The sequence below is a fragment of the Sus scrofa genome, chromosome 6, assembly GCF_000003025.6.
Source record: "Sus scrofa isolate TJ Tabasco breed Duroc chromosome 6, Sscrofa11.1, whole genome shotgun sequence".
Classification (NCBI taxonomy): domain Eukaryota; kingdom Metazoa; phylum Chordata; class Mammalia; order Artiodactyla; family Suidae; genus Sus; species Sus scrofa.
This window is the reverse complement of record NC_010448.4, coordinates 63112667-63133039: the sequence shown is the minus strand read 5'-3', so window position 1 is coordinate 63133039 and position 20373 is coordinate 63112667. Positions and strand designations below refer to the sequence as shown.

Sequence of the window (20373 nt, the reverse complement as noted above, 5' to 3'; positions counted from 1 at the left end):
AGACAGGCGCAGAAACCCCACCGCGGAAGGGACCAGTGCGGGTCCGTGGCCACACCCCCGGAGGCATGGCCAGAGTCCCGCGGACTCCAAGGCCCAGCAGCACCCGCGCCACGTTCCCCGCGAATTCGTCCGGGCTCGGCCGAAAGAGGCGCTGCTGCTCCGCCCCACCTCTCCTGCCGTCCTCTGGCCAGCAGCACACCCTACCCCCGGCATTTCCGACGCCTCTGCCGCGTTGCGCCCGGACTCACCGCCTCCGGGAGCCACGCGGGCCAGCGCGGAACAACGCCACGCAGGAACCAAAAGCAACTACCCCTGGGACCCTGACCCGGGAGCCTCCGGTTGCCCAAGGATTACTTCCCGTTCCTTGTCGCCACCCCCACCCCCCCTCCTTACCATAGTGCATGCTCACGCGCAAGAAGGTAAGAAAGAGGTCGCGGCAGCGTCTGCGTTTCCACGACAACCTTCCGCGTCCGGAAGTGAAAAGTGCGCAAGACCGGCTCTGTCCGCAAGGCTCTCTGGGAAATGTAGTCCCTGGACTGTGAGGCCAGACCGTCGAGCTGTGGACAGTGCCTTTCCCAGGAGGCGGCGGGCACCAGCGCGCGGAGCTGCCGGGAAATGGAGTTTTTCAGGGGCCTGTGAGGGGGTGTTAGCGGTGTCCCCGATTTCAAGGAAACGAGCCCTGGAGCCAGACGAGCCCGCGCGCGCCGCGAGACCGCAGACCTGTGGCTTTCCCGTGCTGTACTGTGCCAAGTTGCCTTTCAGCCGCCGCTACTCCTCCCACCTGGTTACCTGCCTTCTTGAGCTGCTGCACCGCACTTGGCCTCCAACGGGACTGTTCCTGCCTTTCCCTCCTCAGGCCTTCACTAAATACAGCATGCTGGGCCGCATGGCCAGCTTCTTTTTTTGTTGGCAACGTCCCCCAAAGCCAGGGCATCACCTCCCCAGAAAGCCCTCCATATCCTCACCCCCTCAACACACACACACACACACCCCGCCCCCCCACTAGGTTTGGGTCCCTCAGAAGTCGTCAATATAGCCATTGTCACAAAGAATGTAACAACTTCTGGACTGGCAATTCTTTTTTTTTTTTTTTTTGTCTTTTTGCTATTTCTTTGGGCCGCTTCCGCGGCATATGGAGGTTCCCAGGCTAGGGGTCTAATTGGAGCTGTAGCAACCGGCCTACGCCAGAGCCACAGCAACGCAGGATCCGAGCCGCGTCTGCAACCTACACCACAGCTCACTGCAACGCCAGATCGTTAACCCACTGAGCAAGGGCAGGGACCGAACCCGCAACCTCATGGTTCCTAGTCGGATTCGTTAACCACTGCGCCACGACGGGAACTCCTGGTTTTTTTTTGTTTTTTGTTTTTTGTTTTTTTGTCTTTTTAGGACCGCACCCGCAGCACATGTTGGTTCCCAGGCTAGGGGTCCAATCAGAGCTGTAACCACCAGCCTATGCCAGAGCCACAGCAACGCTGGATCCCAGCCAAGTCTGCGACCTTCACCAGAGTCCACCGCAAGACCAGATCCTTTAACCCACTGAGCAAGGCCAGGGATCTAACCTGCGTCCTCATGGATGTTAGTCGGGTTCCTTAACCGCTGGGCCATAACGGGAACTCCTGAACTGGTATTCTTTTTTTTTTTTTTTTTTTTTTAAGGGCCACACCCGCGGCATATGGAGGTTCCCAGGCTAGGGGTCCAATCGGAGCTACAGCTGCTGCCCCTATGCCAGAGCTACAGCAACGCCAGATCCGAGCCGAGTCTGCGACCTCTACCACAGCTCATGGCAACACCAGATCCTTAACTCACTGAGCAAGGCCACAGATAGAACCTGCAACCTCATGGTTCCTATTCAGATTTCGTTTCTGCTGCACCACACTGGGAACTCCCTGGACTGGCAATTCTAGAAGGCAGTCTCTCCCACCATGGTCTCCCAACACCTAGCACATTACAAGTTCTCATAATTTGTGCAATTTATTAATCCATTCAGTCACCAGGCTCCTAAGAAAAGCTCCTTCCCTTCCCCTTGCCATCCCCTATGCCAGTCTTACCAGGAAAGCTAGCAAGGGGCGTCATCTGACCTGTCTCCCTGTAAGGCTGGACCCTCCGGCCCCTCCCCAGCCTCCAACCCATTATGTGTTGACAGCAGGCACATCACTACAAGTGTTAGGTGGGACAGATGGCAGAAATCCTTCCTCCCAACTTTATTCCTGGCATACCAGGCAGAAGGGGGGTCTAGATGGGACACAGGAACATCCTAGGAGTTCCCTGGTTCAGTCCCTGGACCAAGAACTTTTGCTTGCCACTGATGCAGCCAAAAAAACCACCACCACCACCTTCCCTTGCTGACTCCCTGTGGTTTGGTGGCCCATACGGTGTGTCTGCAGACTCCAGCACACACCTCAGGGTGCTTGCTACAGTCTGGGAAACAGAACAAGCTGGAACGAGGGAAGATGCTAAGACGGTCCAGGTCAGTCCATCAGAATCAGAGCTATAGGTTACCCAGGCGAAGGCTGGGCTGCAGCCAGTGTGCTGGGAAGTGACCCTGAGGTGGCCACTGAGCCCTCAAGAGTTGCTGAGATTTTCCCAAGAGCACTAGACCTGGGAGGGCATCAAAGTGACAAAAGCCTCAGCCTCGGAGGCTGGAGGGAAGCCAAGACAACCATGGCCCAGAAACCCAGCGAAGGAAACATCTCCAAAGCAAGGGATGGGCCCTGGTATCAAAACCCACACACGCCCGGGGAGGGTACCGGAGACCTGGGACAGCAGAGGCCACGGAAGCCAGAAGGGCAGAGGACGACACGGAAAGGGAGGAAGGAGAGTAGGGAACCCTCATCCAGAGTTGGCTAGGAAGGGTCCCAGTGGCCCAGGGAAACATCAGGTTGGCAAATAGGAGAGACGTGCCTCAGTCTGGCCCCTCACCACCTGGTGGGATGTGTTTGGCAGCTACGGTGCTACAGGGTGCATCTCTGACATGATGGGCAGTTTTGGGGCCCACAGCTTATCTGCCAATCAGAGATCACCACCTTTTTGTTCCCCAAGCTCGGTGCTCTATGTGTCACTGGATCAAAGGTGGCAGTGCAAGACGTATGAGAGCCGTCAGGGAGAAATGGCAGTGTCCACCCTCCAGAAACAAAACGGCATCCGACAAAGCTCATGAGAGGTTGGGCCCAAGCCCCAAATCACACGGAACAGCCAAAGAGGTCTGTCCTTCAGGGTCTGTGCCCTGAGCCACTTGCCCACCCTCTGTGGGACCACCTGAGGCGAGAGCAGGCTCCCTGCTAACTCCCTTGTTGCCACCATTGTGGGGACCCTTGAGGATGCAGCTGCCCGAGCCTGTCGCCTCCTCTCCCAGTGCAGCTCCCGGAGGCAGGCGAGGACACAGTGGACACGCCGGGACACCTGCAGGCTGCGTTCGCGGTTGGGGTCGTTCTCCATGAGGACCCTCAGTCCGGCAGCAAAGTGGGACAGGGCCTGGGCCAGGTGCTCAGGGCTCAGTGCACCCACAGCGGCTCCTCTGGTCTCCATACCCACCGCGGCCTCCGTGAGACCTGACTCTGGTCTCCTGGAGGCCAGGCCTTTCCCTGCCTCCCAGGACAGTCCCGAGCCACGGACGTCCCCATCCTCCACATCCTGGAGGGCACTCTGGGCTGAGGTCTCCACCTGGGCCTGCAGCAGATGGACATCGGCCTTGGCCACGTCCCCAAGGCCTGCATGACTGGCTAGCACCACAATGCTGCGGTAGAGCTTGGGTGCGGTGCCGGGCTCGGGGGCACCAGCAGGCACGCACTCGGGCCAGAGCTTCCGCCAGGCGCTATTCATGGTGGCAGGCTGCAGGTCTGCTCAGGCCTCGGCGATGTTGTCCACGGCAGTCACGACTGTGTAGCGGCACCAGAACACCCTCACAGAGGGCGGGTCTGCACCAGCCGTCTCCTGGACCAGCTGCCCGAGCGTGCGGCGCAGATAATGGGCCTTGAAGGTGGCGATGATGCCCTGGTTCATGGGCTGGATCAGGGCGGATGTGTTCTTCGGCAGGAACTCCACACGCACATGGGCTGAGAGGCCCACCAAGTGGGCGGGGTGGCAGGGCGCGCTGTCCAGTAGCAGCAGGGCGCGGTGCGGGAGGCCATGGCTGGCACAGTAGCTCTCCACGGCTGGGCAGAAGCAGCCTGTAAACCACTCCTGGAAGATGCTGGGTGTCACCCAGTCATTGCGGTTGGAGCGCCAGACCACAGGCAGGCTGGCCTTGCAGCAGCCCCTGAGGGCGCGTGGGTTCTCCGAGGGGTAGACCAGCAGAGGCTTCAGCTTAAAGTCCCCAGCGGCATTGCCTCCGAGCAGCAGCGTCAGGTGGTCCTTGGAGGCCTTGGGCCCAGGCCCCGCTGTGCCCTCCAGCGCCAGGAGCATGCGCTCCGGCAGCCGCTTCCAGAACAGGCCCGTCTCGTCCACGTTGAAGACCTGGCGAGCGGAGTAGCGGCCAGCCTCCAGGAGGGCGCGCAGCACGGGGCGGGGGGGCGGGTAGCGGGCAGCGGCCCGGGCGTCCGCTGCCGCGGGCTCTGCCGTCAACAACACCTTGTGGCGCGCCTTGAACCGGGCAAACCAGCCGTTGCTGGCCCCGAAACTCGCAGCCCAGGTGCCGCCGCCCTGCTCGTGCTGCAGCTGCGCAAAGAGCCGGCGCGCCTTGTCCTGGATGCGCAGCGTGCTGACCGGCAGGTTCTGCCGCCTCTGCTCCTCTATCCACAGGCTCAGCAGGCGTTCCATGTGGCCCATCAACACACCCCGGCAGCGGGTCAGCTGCGTGGCGCTCACCGGCGTGGCTGCCTGGGAACTGGCCCGGATCTTGTCCTTGTTGACACGGATCGAGGCGACAGTGGAGGTCGCCAGCCCCAGGGCGCAGGCAATCTGGGTCAGCTTCTCGCCCTCCTCAAACCTCCGAAGCACCTCCAGCTTCAGGTGCAGGGTGATAGACTTCCGGTCCCGCTTGGCACCAGGGCGAAGGCCAAGCCCGAGGGGCGCCTTCCCCAACGCCTCCCGGTGGGGGGTTGTCTTCATGCCACCGCGCCGAGCCATGCCCCTCAAGAAGCTCTCTCCCCGCTGACCGGCCCCAGGAGCTACCGCCGTGCCCACACTGACAGCCTCTTGGCCTCTCCTGTCATGCCTGCCTCTGCCTGAAAAGGGGAACACATGGGCATTACTGTGCGAGTACATGGGAGTCTGGACCAAGGCTCTGACCTCGAGCACCCGGCCCTGCTGACCACTGCTCAGAGGCATGCCCAGTCCCTTCTCCCCCTAGACTGAAATTCTGCGTGCACACTTCCGAGCATTTTTTGCATCTAGAGGACCTTTTTGCTTAGTTTTAGCTCATGCGATCAAAAGAAAGTCTTCTGGGAGACTGCTCCTCCCCCAGAAAAGCTCTCACGACCACAAGGGGACGCCAAGAGCCTCTAGAAATCCTGACCCATCCCAGACACGGATGAACAGAAGCATCACCATGCTTCTCACTCAGAGACATCAAGTATCAGTGTCAGAGACTGAATAATGGCTCCCACTCATATCCGCATCCTAATCCCAGGAGCTTATGAATCAATCACCTTACACAGCAAAGGGACACTGCAGCCGTGACTGTGGTAACGCTCATGAGAAGCAGAGCTCGTCTGGGAAGGCCCTAAATGGAATCAGAGAGGTCCCTGTAAGAGGAAGGAAAAGATTTCACTCAGAAGGCAACGTCACAAATGAAGCCTAGAACCTCCAGAAGGAACCAGCCCTGCCAATACCTTGATTTTAAGCTCGGAAGGCCCATTTCAGATTTCTGACCTCCAAGACTCTAAGACGATAAGTTTGTGTGGTTTTAGCGCACTAAGTCTGTAGTGATACATTACAGCAGTCACAGGAAGCTAACACACACAGAAAGGAACCTCCTTATTTCATGCCAGTCCCGTGGAGTACCGGGCGGGGGTGGGGGGGAGGTGGCTCTCTTCACAGCAGCCAGAATGATTCAGGAAGAACCAAACCAGATCCAGTCTCCTCTGCTTAGAACCCTCTCAGGCCTCCACCTCTCTCTGAGTAAAAGCCACCGTCCTCACCTGCTTACCCCCGAACACATCCTTGGCCAGACGAAAGGCTCTCCCAACCCAGGACCTTTGCTTTCTGGCTGCTCAGGCCCATAGTGGGGGCATTTTCCCGTAACCTGCATGGCTTATTCCCTCTTTTGCAGGTCTCTGCTCAAATGTAACCCAATCAGGAGTTCCCTTGCGGCACAGTGGATTAAGGATCCAGCATTGTCCCTGCAGCAGCTTGGGTTGCTGCTGTAACACAGGTGTGATCCCTGGCCTGAGATCTTCTACATGCTGCAAACACAGCCCCCCCCAAAAAAAAGTTCCCATCGTGGCACAGCGGGAAACAAATCCAACTAGGAACTATGAGGTTGAGGGTTTGATCCCAGGCCTTGCTCAGTGGGTTAAGGATCCAGCATTGCCATGAGCTGTGGTGTAGCTCGCAGACGCGACTCAGATCCTGCATTGCTGTGGAGTGGGCCAATGGCTGTAGCTCTGATTTGACCCCTAGCCTGGGAACCTCCATATGCTGCAGGTACGGCCCTAAAAAGGAAAAAAAAAAAAAAAAAAGAGGTAACCTGACCAAAACAGCCTCTTCACTTATATTTTATTGTGCATTGTGTCACACCTTGAAGGCAGGACTTGTACCTGCTGAGCACTCTGTTGGGTCCCTAGGCCCAGGAAGAGAGCCTGGCACTTTGGAGACATCCAGTAGTCATTTGCCAACTAAGTCACTAAATCAAAAATAGTGGAGGAGTTCCTGTCGTGGCTCAGTTGTTGATGAATCCAACTAGGAACCATGAGGTTGCGGGTTCGATCCCTGGCCTTGCTCAGGGTTAAGGATCTGGCGTTGCCGTGTGCTATAGCTCTGGCGTAGGCCGGCGGCTACAGCTCGAGTAGACCCCTAGCCTGGGAACCTTCATATGCCACGGGTGTGGCCCGAGAAGAAGGCAAAAAGACAAAAAAAAAAAATAGTGGTGGGAAGCAGGCTTCTCACTTTGTCCCTTCTGCACTGCAAATCATGTGAAAGTAGTATTTGATAAAAACAGTGAAAATTTCTTGAAGGAATGTGGGTGAAAAACAGGGACAAATGCCTCACAAATCTGTATTTGGGGAATGGATACGGTACCGGGGAGTACCTTCAGGGAAACAGGCTGCGCCTTGCTTAAAGTCTAAGCAGGTCTAGAAAAGGCTTCCTGCCCCGAGTGGGGGCCCTGAATTCCAAACCGCTCAGGCTCCCATTCCGCCGTCTCCACATTCATGCCTTCGCTTGCTCACCCATGATTTTCTAATTTTCCAATTTTCTTTTTTTTTTTTTTTTTTTTTCCCTTGCTTGCTTTTTAGGGCTGCAGCATCTGTGGCATATGGAGATTCCCAGGCTAGGGGTCAAAACAGAGCTACAACTGCCGGCCTACATCACAGCCACAGCCACGCCAGATCTGAGCCGCGACTGCGACCCACACCACAGGTCACGGCAACGCCGGGTCCTTAAGCCGCTGAGCGAGGCCGGGATCGAACCCGCAGCCTCATGGATCGTAGTCGGGTAGGTTGACCGCTGAGCCACGAAGGGAACTCCTTTTCTTTCTTTCTTGGACGCACCCGTGGCATATGGAGTTCCCGGGCCAGGAATCGAATCCAAGCCGTGGCTGCGGCAACCCGCTGCACCACAGCAGGAACTCCCCACAAACTTCAGTTACATTCACTCGATCCTTCATCCTCTCCCTCCTACTCTATATAAAGTCCCCAAGCCCGCCTCCAGGGGAGGCGTGAGACTACATTTCCCAGAAGGCCGCGGGGCCGCCGAAGGCTCCGATTGGCCGGCCCGAGGTCTCCGTTCCCTTCCCCCCACCGGAACCGAGAGTACCTGCGCCTAAGCCCCTTGGCCGGAGCCCCCGGGTCCCCCGCGGCCGACCGCCCTCATCTCCGGACCACGACGCGGGCCGGCTGCCTCAACTAGGCCGGCGGGGCTGCGGCCCCAACCCATCTCCTGCCCCAGGCACCGCTTCCCGGTGGCCGCCGATCCCAGCCTCCATCTTATCGGCGGAAGCGGAGGTTGCCAGGCGACGGCCGGGATTGGAGGGGGCCGCTTGGGGCCCGCCCGACGGCGCTCCGGCGCTGCGCGGTCCCCCGGGCCCGCCGGGATATGGGAACGTAGTTCGGCGACGAGGTGGCCGAGCGCGGGGTCCAGGCTGGGGCGCCAGAGGCCACCTCTGCCCAAGGCTGGCTTTCTCGCCCATTAAGACCTCTCCTGTCTTTCCCCGAGTTCTACTTTCAGTCTCTCTCTCTCTCCATCGTCCTCCCTAATCTCCCTCCCTTCCCGGCGGTGTCTCACTGTTTCCTCATTCCGGGGAACTGTGCCCTTTCAGACTGTCAAAACATAATTTCGAAAGAGCAAAAAACATACGCGTCAAAGACTTATCTACCTCGGTGGGAACTAGCAAGGTGACACAGGTGGTTCTGGGAATATGAGAGAGAAGGAACAGCAGAGGGGGTGAAAGAAGAAAGAAGGAATAATGAAATAAAAGTGTGGGAGCTCCCTTCGTGGCTCAGCGGTTAACGAACCCGACTAGGACCCATGAGGATGCGGGTTCGATCCCTGGCCTTGCTCAGCGGGTTAAAGATCCCGCGTTGCCGTGAGCTGTGGTGTAGGCCAGCGGCTGAAGCTCTGATTCCACCCCTAGCCTGGGAACCTCCATGTTGCCGCGGGTGCGGCTCTAAAAAGCAAAGAAAGAAAATAGCAAAGTGGGATTAGTAGCGCTTCACAAGGCAGTGGAGAGGCCCAGCACTTAGTATCCTGCTTAGTGTCCTACAGTGTGATAAAAACAAAAAACTTGGGGTACCCTTTTCTACTGAACAGAAAGCACTACAGTCTATCAACCTTCTACAAGTTAGCATCTAACTTCACAGTATCTGGACTCTGATCAAAAGCAGTGAAGTGAGAAGTCGTTGCTCTGGTTAGGAAATCAGATGACCTGAAGGAGACTTGGCAGAGATGGTGCGAAGGCTTCCAGACATCTTTCTTGTCTTATTGTCAAGTTTTGTGTAAGTTTTCTTCACAAGCGTCCCTCCCGCTCCGTCTCTCTTCTTGCTGTCACCTTTCCCCGAGTCTTTGAAACTCTCGATCTATTTTACTGTACCTCTAATTTCTGTCCCTTTCTCGCCTCTTGCTTCTGTACTCCTGATCTCTATCCCTTGAAACTCGATCTGCACGTCTTGTCGCCGTAAACGAATTCTCCCTCTCCTGTCTCTCCTTTCCTCTCCATCCCGCCCCGATCTCTCTCCCTCTTGTTAACGGTCCTGACACAAGTCTACCCAGCCCTGCCTCCCTGTCTTCTTATCGCACAGTTTAGGACTCTGAGAGCAGAAATCTTCGTTCTTTCTGTCCTGCCCGTGTCTCTGTCCCGGGGGCTGTTCACTTACTTTCACTGTCTCTAGTCACAGCCTGCCCCGCCCCCGCTCCTCAGTGTCTGTCTGTCAGTCCTCGCAGTCTCTCTCGCTCGGCATCACCTCCTCCCATCTCTCCCATCCTCCTGCAGACGCCTGCGGGTACCCATGGTTGCACTGGAAAGCGCCGGCACCACCCGCGCGGTTACCATGGAGACGCCCGGGCCGCCTACGGTCCGCTGGCACAAAAGAGCATCTTCGCGTTGCGCGCACGCGCGCAGAGGGCCGGCCGCCACGCCTCCCAGAAACGGCTGGGCTAAGCCCCTCTCCCGGGCGAAAGCGCGAGAGGCTCGCTTGCGGTCCTGTGGGCGACGGCACGGGTGGCCCAGTCTCTGCAGGGGGTTGCCATGGAGAAAGGGGCTGACGGAATCCAAGCGAGGGCCGTGATTGGTTCAGGGTCCTGCTAATCCCTAGGAGCCGCGTAGAGAATGGAGGAAGACGTTGTGGAGGGCATGCGCTGTTGGGCAGGCGGTGCTGCCTCCTGTTGCCCCCTGGGAAGCTTGCGCGCGTCGACGGGCCCCTGACGCTTGGATGTGAGGCTGGGAGCGCAGGAAGGCGCGGCCCGGAGTGTGATCCGATCGTGGCGAACGACGCTGCCCCGGGGGACAGCGGGAGGAGGGCGGAAACTGAGACGAGCTTGCGGGAAGGGCGAGGCGGCGCCCGGGCTGGTGCGTGGAGCATTCTGGGAGACAAAGTCCGTCGGGGCGGGGGAAGTCGGGAGCGCGCATGCTCAGGAGCACGGAGCGGCCCGCTGAGTGCGGAGGTGAGGGCGGGCGCCCCTCGATCGGGAAGGTGCGGGCAGGGACCCGGGCGGCGGCCCAGCGGGACCAGGAGCGCGGAGCAGGGGCCTGGGCGCTCCCTGTGGACCGGCTCAGTGCTGTTGTGCGAAGCTCGCCAATCCCTGGCCGTTGCCACGGCGACGGAATCTGGAAACCCCGCCCCCAGTTGCCATGGCGGCACCCGGACCTGCCCCGGCTTCCTAAAGCAGACATGGCCAGCCAAGACTTCTGGTAAATGTAGTTTATCGAGCTCCGAAGGGCCGGCTCGATCGCTAAGGCCCAGCTTTCTCCTGAGGTTTCGGTTGACTTGGAATCTTGAGGAGTGAAGGATAGACTCCCAGGATCAGACGGCCTTCGAACCCGAATTCACACCATCAATAAACTCAGATTTCTTCACAAATCTTGCACTTTACCTCCTGCTGCAGAAGGAGCAGCGCGAGTGGAGGGGAAGTTGGGGGACCGTCCCCCTTTGCAGATGGGGAAACTGAGGTTCCCAGAGAGACAGCGACATGCCAAGGTTAGGACTCTCCGACTTTGCTTGCAGGCTATGAGTCCAGGGGTCTCTAAGCCTTTGTAGCCAACCCCCACCCACGCCCAAACCCCTATTACCTCAGCCCCGCCTAAATCGGGAAACTGAGGAGATAATGGGGCATTTAGTGTTGTGGTAAGTTGTGAGAATGGGGATGAATGGGGGGGATGCTTTCTGGGGGCTGGGCCATGCAGGTGACCTTGCACAGATATGGCTGGGACAGGTGGAGGGAGGCTGCTCTTTGGCACTACTTTGGGAGGGGTAGTAACCAGGCAGTGGGTGCTGGAGGTGTCATCCACCTGCCAGCGAGAGGGCAGCAGGGCAGGGGTTAGCTGGTGTATGTGGAAGGGTGGGATTTAGGGAGAGAGGAGGTGCTGTCTAGGCCTAAGCAGCAGCCTGTGTTTGGAGCAAGAAGCTGCTAGAGACTGCCCAGGCCCAGCTAGAGAGGCCACACTGGGACTCACAGAGGGCTCCGCAGCCCCGCTGGTCCTTGGCCCGTGACCGCCTCCCTGTGCCTCAGTTTCCTCACCTGCCTGCCACCACGGGAACAGCACAGCGCGCGGGAGACTCTCCATAAGCATATCCACCACCATTGTTTGTCCTCATCGTGATACCAAACCCAAGTTCGCTTTGCTGACTGCACAAGAGGCCAGTAAATTCGGAAACAAGTTGTTGAGGCAAGGAATGAAGGCTTTAATCGGAAAGCCAGCAGACCGAGAAGGTGGCAGACTAGTGTCTCAAAAAGCCATCTTCCATCCTCAGAACTCAGGCTCCTTTTATACAGAGAAAGGGGGAGGGAGGAGCCGACGGTCACTCACTAGCTCAGGACAGGGCTGGCCGGTGGCTGAGCAGGATCGCTAAGCTTTCTCACTCCCGGCTGCTCTCTTACAGTCACAGCAGCCTCATCCCATTCCTCCTGCAGGGTGGACACCGGCCTCAGAGCCCCAGCCTGGACTCTGCGATGAGGCCCGCAGCCCTGGGCTCCCCAGGCCACGCGCCCCCAGAGGATGAGGGACCTGTCACGGTGAAGCTGGAGGACTCTGAGGAGGAGGGCGAGGCTGCTCCATGGGATCCCGGCCCAGAGGCTGCACGACGGCACTTCCGGCACTTCCGCTACGAGGAGGCAGTGGGGCCCTGCGAGGCCCTGGCCCGGCTGCGGGAGCTGTGCCGCCAGTGGCTACGGCCCGAGGTGCACTCCAAGGAGCAGATGCTGGAGCTGCTGGTGCTGGAGCAGTTCCTGGGCGTGCTGCCGCCTGAGATCCAGGCCCGCGTGCAGAGACAGCAGCCAGGCAGCCCTGAGGAGGCCGCTGCCCTGGTGGAGGGGCTGCGCCGGGAGCCAGGAGGGCCCCGGAGATGGGTGAGTCAGTGGCCCTGGGGTCGGGACTGGAAGAGTATCCATCTCTTCCTCATCCTGCGGGTGCCAGGCTCAGCCAGACACTGGTCCCCCGTGGCTTTAAAGTGCTAACCTGCCGCAGACCCTGCCCGAGAGTGGACAGTCTTTCAGGGCCAGCCTCACAGGCCCATCCCTGCATCACCCAGTCATGGATGTGGGAGGGATGCAGGATGGGGACAGAGGGAGAGCACCGGGCAGCCTTGGGTGTCGCCAGCAGGACAGCAATGGCAGGTGGACCCTTCCCTGCTTGCTCAGCCCCTGGTGGGCGTGGGTCCTTTGGAGTCTAGGCAGCCAGGACGGCTGAGGCCCCGAGACAGGGTGGATGCCCACGAGCCCGAGGCTCACGCTTGGCCCAACTCCCCCCGCCCCCCGAGCCCTGATGGTGGGGGCACCTCCCCAGGTCACAGTCCAGGTGCAAGGCCAGGAGGTGCTATCGGAGAAGGTGGAGCCCTCCGACTTCCAGCCCCTCCCTCAGACCACGCCTCCAACTCCAGACCCTGGGCTTGAGATGCCCCCTAGGGCCACACCGGAGTCACTGCTGGGCCTTCGGGTGAAGGAGGAGCCTGAGGTCACAGAGGACCCAGGTAAGGGCAGGCACAGTGGGGAGGGCCCAAGGTCTGGTTGGAGGGCCTGAGGGGCCTGGCTGAGGCCCGAGGGGCCAGTCACCTGCGCAGTGGCACTCCTCCCACGCACTGGTGGCCCCTACATCCCGCCCAGCCCGTGGCCATCCGTACCCCTTGCACGCCAAGCTCATCACAGCGGTGGTTCCTTTCCCTCGCTCTACGGCACAGAGGTGGCTGATGGGGGTTCACGTGTGGGAGGTGTGTAAGGTTCAATCCCGAGGAGATCTGTTGGGGGACAACAGGCTAGTCCTGGGGAGCAGACGGCAGGCTGGAGTGTGGGTGGGTAGAGCTGAGGGAGGACCCCGAAGTGCTGGGGGCACGGCCCCTCCTGTGCACCTCCCAGGCTGGTGCCAGACCTGACCCCACACTGCCATGCCTGCGTGGCTCCTTAGAGGGCCACCCTGCCACACCTGGCCCCAAGTCTCAGCCAAGGTCTCACCGCCCTACGTGGATCCCAGCACCCGGCACACTACTGAGGAAGGCAGCCAGCCAGGGTGCCCTGGGGCTGTCTGACCTCACCCTTCCTCTCCAGAGCTTCTGGATTCTGGGACTCTACCCAAACCCCAGGAGGCCACCTCCACGTTCCTACCCAAGGAGGCCCAGGTGAGCCCCTGCTCCAGGAGCCTCAGTGGGTGGGGGCTGGGTAAGTCCCTCCCCGGGCCTGGCCAGACACGGAAGAGCAGGGACCACTGTGGTTTCAGGGCTGTGACATGGCACCGGACCAGGCTTCTCCCCAAAGTGAGACTGGGCCTGAGGGGCCCTCATGGAGGGAGCACCCCAGGGCCCTGTGGCAGGAGGAAGCCGGACGCATCTTCTCCCCAGGTGAGTCATACCAGGCCCTGTGCACGGGCAGCACCACATCTGCCCATCCCACTCCTGGCCCTGCTCAAGTCCCCCCTACACTTCTCCATCCCTGGGCGTCCCCTGTCCTCTTCAGCCTGCTTTAGCATCTCCCACCCTCTCGGAGTTCCCGTCGTGGCTCAGTGGTTAACAAAGCCAACTAGCATCCATGAGGACGCAGGTTTGATCCCTGGCCTCGCTCAGTGGGTTAAGGATCCGGTGTTGCCATGAGCTGTGGTGTAGCTCACAGACGAGGCTCAGATCTGGCGTTGCTGTGGCTCTGGTGTAGGTCGGCAGCTACAGGTCTGATTGGACTCCTGCCCTGGGAGCCTCCACATGCCCCGAGTGCAGCCCTAAAGAGACCAAAAAAAAAAAAAAAAAAAAAAAAAAAAGCCAGACTTTCCACAAACTTCACGGCCCCTCCAGCTGCTGCTCCCCACTGAAAGCTGGACTTCTGTTCCCCGCACCCGAGCCCTTCCCAGCCCTCGCGTCCTGGGTGGTCCCCAGGTTTTAGGCTTGCACCCCACTGATTGGGTGGCAGGGCAGGGAGGGAGGGTCTGGCGAGGACAGCAGGTTAGTAGTCAGGGTTGGGGGGCAGAAGGGACCTTGGCAGGGGTGGGGACTGGACAAGACAAAGCCACATCCTGCCCAGTTGTCCAAGCAGCTCAGGCCAGGTGACCAGCCCCAGGCTCCCTGTCCCCTGGACCCTTGGCTGCCCTGGCTCACTCCTTCGTTCTGGGGGACCTTGCTGTGACCCCGGCGAGCGAGGTGACGTTCTGAGATGCGTCACCCACCTGAAACACACTTGTCTAATGCGCCACATTTCACGGGGTTCTGCTGGCTGAGGAATTCTTGCCGTGAACTCAGTCTTGGACCTTTGTCACCTCCTGCTCGGTGAGCCCTTTCGTCTGCAGTTCTCATGTCTCCACTGCGGGAACCTGGATTGCGCAGCCGGCCACACCGAGTGGCCGTCCCCTCCATGCTCTGTTCTCTTCTTTCTGGAATGCCTGTTACTTGCTTCCTGGCCTATAGGACAGATCCTCCAAGGTTCTCTTCACTGTGATTTCCCGTCCTTTTCTTCTCTATTTTCCAGAAATTTTCTCCAATTACATTCTCCAGACCCTTCTTTGAGATTTTGGTATCTGCCAGCACAGGTCTCATTTCCAAGCGTGTTTTCATTCCCTGAGCATTCAGTGTCTAAACCACTTTCCGTTCTCCGTTGTAACATCCTTCCCTTTTTCTCTGAGGATAACAGCTTGTTTTTTAAGTTTTCCTCTCCATGTGGTCTCGGATCCCTCCAAGTTGTCTGCTTATGTGTAAAGACAGGGGACCACAAACCTGGCGGCTCCGAGCAGGTGTGTGAGGGCCTCATGGGCCAGGACCACAAACCAGGGCCGGGGTGTGTGTGTGAGGGGTCACTTCCCAAGGAGCCCCGCTTCTGGAGGGACATGTGTGGGTGGATGGCGCCTGAGTGCTGCCCCTGAAGGCTCCCTAGGGCGGTCTGGCTGGGCTGCCTGGAGCCACCTTTGCTGTGTCTTCCGTTCTTTCTTCTGAGTGCTCTGCGAAGGCACTTCTGGCCTCTTGCCCGCATCCCAGGAGAGAGGCTGGCAGCTCAGCCCACTGGGACTTCAGTTACGCCCTCGGCATCGTGTCCCACTTTCAGCCCAGCCCTGTGCCCGGATGGCAGAAGAGATCCAGAAGGCAGAGCTGCAGCAGTGCCCACGTTTCCTTAGACTTCTCTGCAGCAGAGCCCAGGGCTGTTCTGGCTTCAGCGTCTGTAACAGCTTCCCCAGCCTGCTCGGTGCCCCTGCCCAGCCAGAGGCACCTAGTACCTCCAGCTCTGGACTTTTCAAGGCTTTGGGGTGAAACAGGTTAACTTTTTTCATCTTTCCCCATGGCTGACTTGCTGTCCACCTTCTCTGGGCTCCTGCCCTGTCCCCACAGGCCGTCTGTACTGCTTCCCACAGTGGGAAACACCAGGACTCTGTTTCCTTCCCTCTTCTCTTCATCTTTGTAGATGTTATGCCTTGAGAAAAACAAACAAAACAAAACAAAACAAACCTCACTGCTGTCTTTAATGCTGTTCCAAGAGGAAGCAAATTTAAACCGATGGACTGTTACCCAGAAGCACCGATTTGCTGTTCTTTCTCTCTAAGGGTCTGAACTCATCCTTTTGTCATAATGTCCTCATTTTGTGGATGCTGCTCCATCCTTTGAGAATGTGGAAATTGTATATGTTCTTTCCAGATTTGTTCGTTAGCTTGGTTTCCCTGGGTGTGCGTGCTCCCACAGCTGCACTCTTGACAGCCTGCCCTTCACGGCTCTGGGAACTTCTTGTCTGTCGCTGCCCTGAGCGTCCTCCTGGGCGAGGGGGCTGCTTCAGGGTCCCCCACAGCTCTGGAGTGGAAGGATTCGCTGGGCCCCCAGCCACTCAATGGAGAGACCTCTGCAGCCGCGCCAAGACTAAACCGTCTGCAGGTGGGGTGGGTGCCCCCAGCTCGTGTTCTCCACCGTCCCCTGCGGGACGGAGCCTGGCTTTAGCCCCCAGTCTCCACAGCCAAAGAGGGTTGGAGCACAGGGGCCCAGCCTCTGGATTCCAGAACCTAATCCCTTTCTTTCTTTGCAGCTGCCCAAGGTATTTCTAAAGTCCTTTTCTTGTTTTCTGTCATTCCCCCATGTTGAAGCTGAAGGAGGAGGAGCTGGGACGGGCCCCTCCTGCCGTATCAGTCTTCAGCCGGCTGGCAGGCTTGGCTCCTGCTGTGTGGCCGACCACTCTCCAGGCAGTTCCATCTCGGGCTCCTGGGTAGGTTCTTCCTCTGCAGCCCCATCCTTTCCCCAGGCTGCCCTCCCAGACAAGCACAGCTCCCACCCAGCTTGGTCTCCCCCCGCAGGGCTCCTGGCTGCTCCCCTTGCCCTCAGCTGAACCATGTCTGTGCACCCATGTTCTAATCATGAGAACATACTGAACAGCTACTACCTTCTTGTGTTAGAAAATTCGAAAAGCACAGGGGGTATACAGTGGAATGTCACCATCCTGCCCCCCAGAGCCAGTACGACTAGCTCTCTGCGTGTCCTTCCAGAAGGATTCTGTGCACAGGAGAGCAAACAAATTCAGATGCATGCTCAGTGCCTGTCTTTAAAACACACGTGGATACTTAACCTTCACCCCCATTCCACCCCGACGTGTTCTGTGCCTCTTCTCACTTCAACACGCAACAGCAAGCCTCCTCCCCTTGGACAGCTGCGAGCCCCATGGGGCTCACTGCGGACACACTCTTTATCCGTTCCGGCTCCTCCTGACATCCCTTTGGGTCATTTTTCGCTGAGAACTGAAAAATCTACACAGGTCACCTCACACAGAGGGGGACACACAACTGACGAAGAACTGTTGGATCAAAGGGTCGGAAATTTGTTACGTTGCTATGTTTTGCCGAACTGGCTTCTGCCTCTGCTCCCTAGCAATGCACACCAGGGCCTGGGTTCCTGGAGCAAGGGTTTGGAACTGGTAGATGGGTACAGCTGTCATGGCAGTCTTCTTAGTAAGAGGGGACCAAGCCTTTTGACGGGATTTAGGCATCAGTTAGATCTCCTTTCCTTTCCCTTTCCTTTGCGTGTGGGTGTCAGGTCGTTGGTCTGGTTGATAGGTTGGTGCCCTTTGCTCAATTAGCCCTTTGCCTCTGGAGAGTGTCATTCGTTTTTTGACTCTGAGGTTTTTGCCGTGCAGATTTCTTCCTCTGATGCAGAATAATTTATCGGAGTTTCTTCGACAGCTTATATAGGTTTTCTGTCACCATGAAGCCCTTGCTACCCTCAGTCTGCATGATTTAACTTCCTCCAGGCTTCCTCCTTCTCCACGGCCTCTGCTCAGCCAGCATCTAAGGATGGCGCGCTCACAGCATGGCTGGGACATGCTCCTTTTCTCCTTAGACACCCAGCCCTGTCTGATGACAAGCAAGCCCAGGGCTCCATGTGCCGAGTATATGCTCAGCACCCATGTTCACACTTCCCTGCAGACTGGGCCCGACTCCTGTGCCCCACAGCCTGCATTTAGTCCCAGTCCCTCTGGGGTCCTGGGAGCATCGCAAGCCGGACACAGCAGACAGAAGTCCTGGCGCCTGCGTTCCCTGCCTGCTGGCTTCACTTCCCCAGGCCCACCCACTTCTCTGCATTTGTGGAAGCCCCCATGACCCATCCGGCTAGTGCAAGGGCTACCTGCCCCAGCTTTGCCCTACAGCTCTCCCAGAAAGGCAGCTTTTTTCTTTTTTTCAACTTTTTAAGGCCACACCCACAGCATATGGAGGTTCCCAAGCTAGCAGTCAATCTGGAGCTGTGGCTGCAGGCCTACACCACAGCTACAGCAACACGGGATCCGAGCCGTGTCTTCAACCTACACCACAGCTGGCAGCAACGCAAGCTCCTTAACCCACTGAGTGAGGCCAGGGATCGAACCTGCATCCTCATGGATACTAGTCAGGTTCCTTACCATTGAGCTACAGTGGGAACTCTAGAAAGGCAACTTTTTTACAAACTTAAGTCAAACCTGGAAAGCTTGTCCCTAGCTTTTGGGTCTCCCCCCTCCTGGCTAATTGTGTCCTGCTGTCACCTCCTGAGGGAAGCCTACCTAGATAGAACCCTTGCCACGCCCATGTCACTTTTGCCTGCCCCCTGGGTCCGTTTCAGGCCGCTCTAGTTCACACCCTAGGACGAGAGTGGCTCCAGGCACAAGTGGCTTCTCTGTCGTGAATTAGCGGATCCCTTGTGCAATGCAGGGTTTACGCTTCGGATGGGCAGTGTCTCTGTTGGCCAAGGCACAGTGAGCCCCCACCTCCACATCCCCTGGGACCTCGGCATGGCCAGCCTCACCGGCCAACTGGAGTCGCCCTCCTGCGAAGGTGGCCTTTCACAGGCGGTGGTGCTCCGCAGCGACCCAGGAGGTGAGCAGGACCCCAGAGACGATCCCTGCCAGGGTGCAGGCCGGGGGCTGGCCGCTGCTCGCTGGTGCGCCCCCAGGGGCCGGGGCCGAGGTCGCCCCAGCACGGGCACCGGAGCCGTACGAGGCGGCCGCTGCGATGTGTGCGGGAAGGTATTCAGCCAACGCAGCAACCTGCTGAGGCACCAGAAAATACACACTGGGGAGCGACCGTTTGTGTGCGGGGAGTGCGGCCGCAGCTTCAGCCGCAGTTCGCACCTGCTGCGCCACCAGCTCACGCACACCGAGGAGCGCCCGTTCGTGTGCGGTGACTGTGGCCAGGGCTTCGCGCGCAGCGCGCGCCTGGAGGAGCACCGGCGCGTGCACACGGGCGAGCAGCCCTTCCACTGCTCCGAGTGCGGCCAACGCTTCCGGCAGCGCTCCAACCTGCTGCAGCACCAGCGCATCCACGGCGACCCCCCGGGCCCAGGCGCCGCGCCCCCCGCGCCCCCCGGCGCGCCCGAGCCCCCAGGCCCCTTCCCGTGCAGCGAGTGCCGCGAGAGCTTCGCACGGCGTGCCGTGCTGCTGGAGCACCAGGCGGTGCACACCGGCGACAAGTCCTTCGGCTGCGTGGAGTGCGGCGAGCGCTTCGGCCGGCGCTCGGTGCTTCTGCAGCACCGCCGGGTGCACAGCGGCGAGCGGCCCTTTGCCTGCGCCGAGTGCGGCCAGAGCTTCCGGCAACGCTCCAACCTGACGCAGCACCGGCGCATCCACACGGGCGAGCGGCCCTTCTCCTGCGCCGAGTGCGGCAAGGCCTTCCGCCAGCGGCCCACGCTCACGCAGCACCTGCGCGTGCACACGGGCGAGAAGCCCTTCGCCTGCCCCGAGTGCGGCCAGCGCTTCAGCCAGCGGCTGAAGCTCACTCGCCACCAGCGGACGCACACGGGCGAGAAGCCTTACCACTGCGGGGAGTGCGGCCTGGGCTTCACGCAGGTCTCGCGGCTCACGGAGCACCAGCGCATCCACACGGGCGAGCGGCCCTTCACCTGCCCCGAGTGCGGCCAGAGCTTCCGGCAGCACGCCAACCTCACGCAGCACCGGCGCATCCACACGGGCGAGCGGCCCTACTCCTGCCCCGAGTGCGGCAAGGCCTTCCGCCAGCGGCCCACGCTCACGCAGCACCTGCGCACCCACCGGCGCGAGAAGCCCTTCGCCTGCCAGGACTGCGGCCGCCGCTTCCACCAGAGCACGAAACTCATCCAGCACCAGCGCGTCCACAGTGCGGAGTAGCCTGTGCGCGCTGCACCCCGTCCCCCCGCCCCCGCCGCCTTCACCTCGGCCCTCGGCGCGGAGGCAGGTGCAGAACGGCTGCCTCGCGGGGTTGTCGTGAGGCCTGCCATCGGTCGCATGGGTACGAGCCGGCCCTCTTGGGGCCTGGTGCCCAAGACGTGCTCAGTAAACAGAACACGGAACCCGCGTCTGGGTCTGCACCCACTCATTGCCTCCCCGCCCGCGCGGGTCCCTCCCCGCCCCACCCAGCCACCCCTTTCCGCCCAACGACCTGGTTCCCGTAGAGCCACGCCCCCTACAGATGTGGGCCCTGGCAGGGCCTGCCCAGGTCTGTGGGGTGCACACGGTCCCCCCAGCCAGTCAAGGTTATCGGGTGTGTAGAAGCAGCAAGCTGCTGTCCAGCAGGCCACAGCTGGCCTGAGGATGCGTTCATGAAACTTTAAACCTAGGAATCCATTCCTTAGGTATAACAGCTGCAAGGTTGTATTTGCGAATCCATTCCTTCTGGACGTTGCC

The 20373-nt window shown here is 59.5% G+C and overlaps 2 protein-coding genes across 29 annotated transcripts in view; one reads left to right on the top strand and one right to left on the bottom strand.

Annotated features, from left to right (window-relative positions):
- Positions 1 to 10184, bottom strand: part of LOC110261337 (tigger transposable element-derived protein 1-like) — a 28154-nt gene extending 17970 nt beyond the window's left edge. Inside the window, exons 1-3 of one of the 17 annotated variants that reach the window (XM_021097400.1) lie at positions 9471 to 10184; positions 5589 to 5684; positions 1956 to 5165 (exon numbers count right to left, since the gene is read on the bottom strand). In XM_021097400.1, the coding sequence (XP_020953059.1) occupies positions 3844 to 5067 (1224 nt within the window). In that variant the 5' untranslated portion in view covers positions 5068 to 5165; positions 5589 to 5684; positions 9471 to 10184 and the 3' untranslated portion in view covers positions 1956 to 3843. Of the gene's footprint in view, positions 1 to 1955; positions 5166 to 5588; positions 5685 to 7914; positions 8661 to 9022 lie in introns of those variants that run through there. The other 16 variants (XM_021097399.1, XM_021097403.1, XM_021097402.1 and 13 more) reach the window with 16 other exon arrangements.
- MZF1 (myeloid zinc finger 1) lies at positions 9015 to 20044 on the top strand. 12 transcript variants are annotated; one of them, XM_021097358.1, is made up of 6 exons: positions 9015 to 9092; positions 11725 to 12159; positions 12596 to 12779; positions 13351 to 13421; positions 13502 to 13640; positions 18428 to 20044. In XM_021097358.1, the coding sequence occupies exons 2-6, from the start codon at positions 11764 to 11766 to the stop codon at positions 19855 to 19857; spliced, it is 2220 nt and encodes a 739-aa protein (XP_020953017.1). In that variant the 5' UTR covers positions 9015 to 9092; positions 11725 to 11763; the 3' UTR covers positions 19858 to 20044. The 12 variants fall into 12 exon arrangements, with proteins under 12 accessions (XP_020953017.1, XP_020953015.1, XP_020953013.1 ...); XM_021097356.1 differs by lacking the exon at positions 9015 to 9092 and adding an exon at positions 10073 to 10162; XM_021097354.1 differs by lacking the exon at positions 9015 to 9092 and adding an exon at positions 10145 to 10257.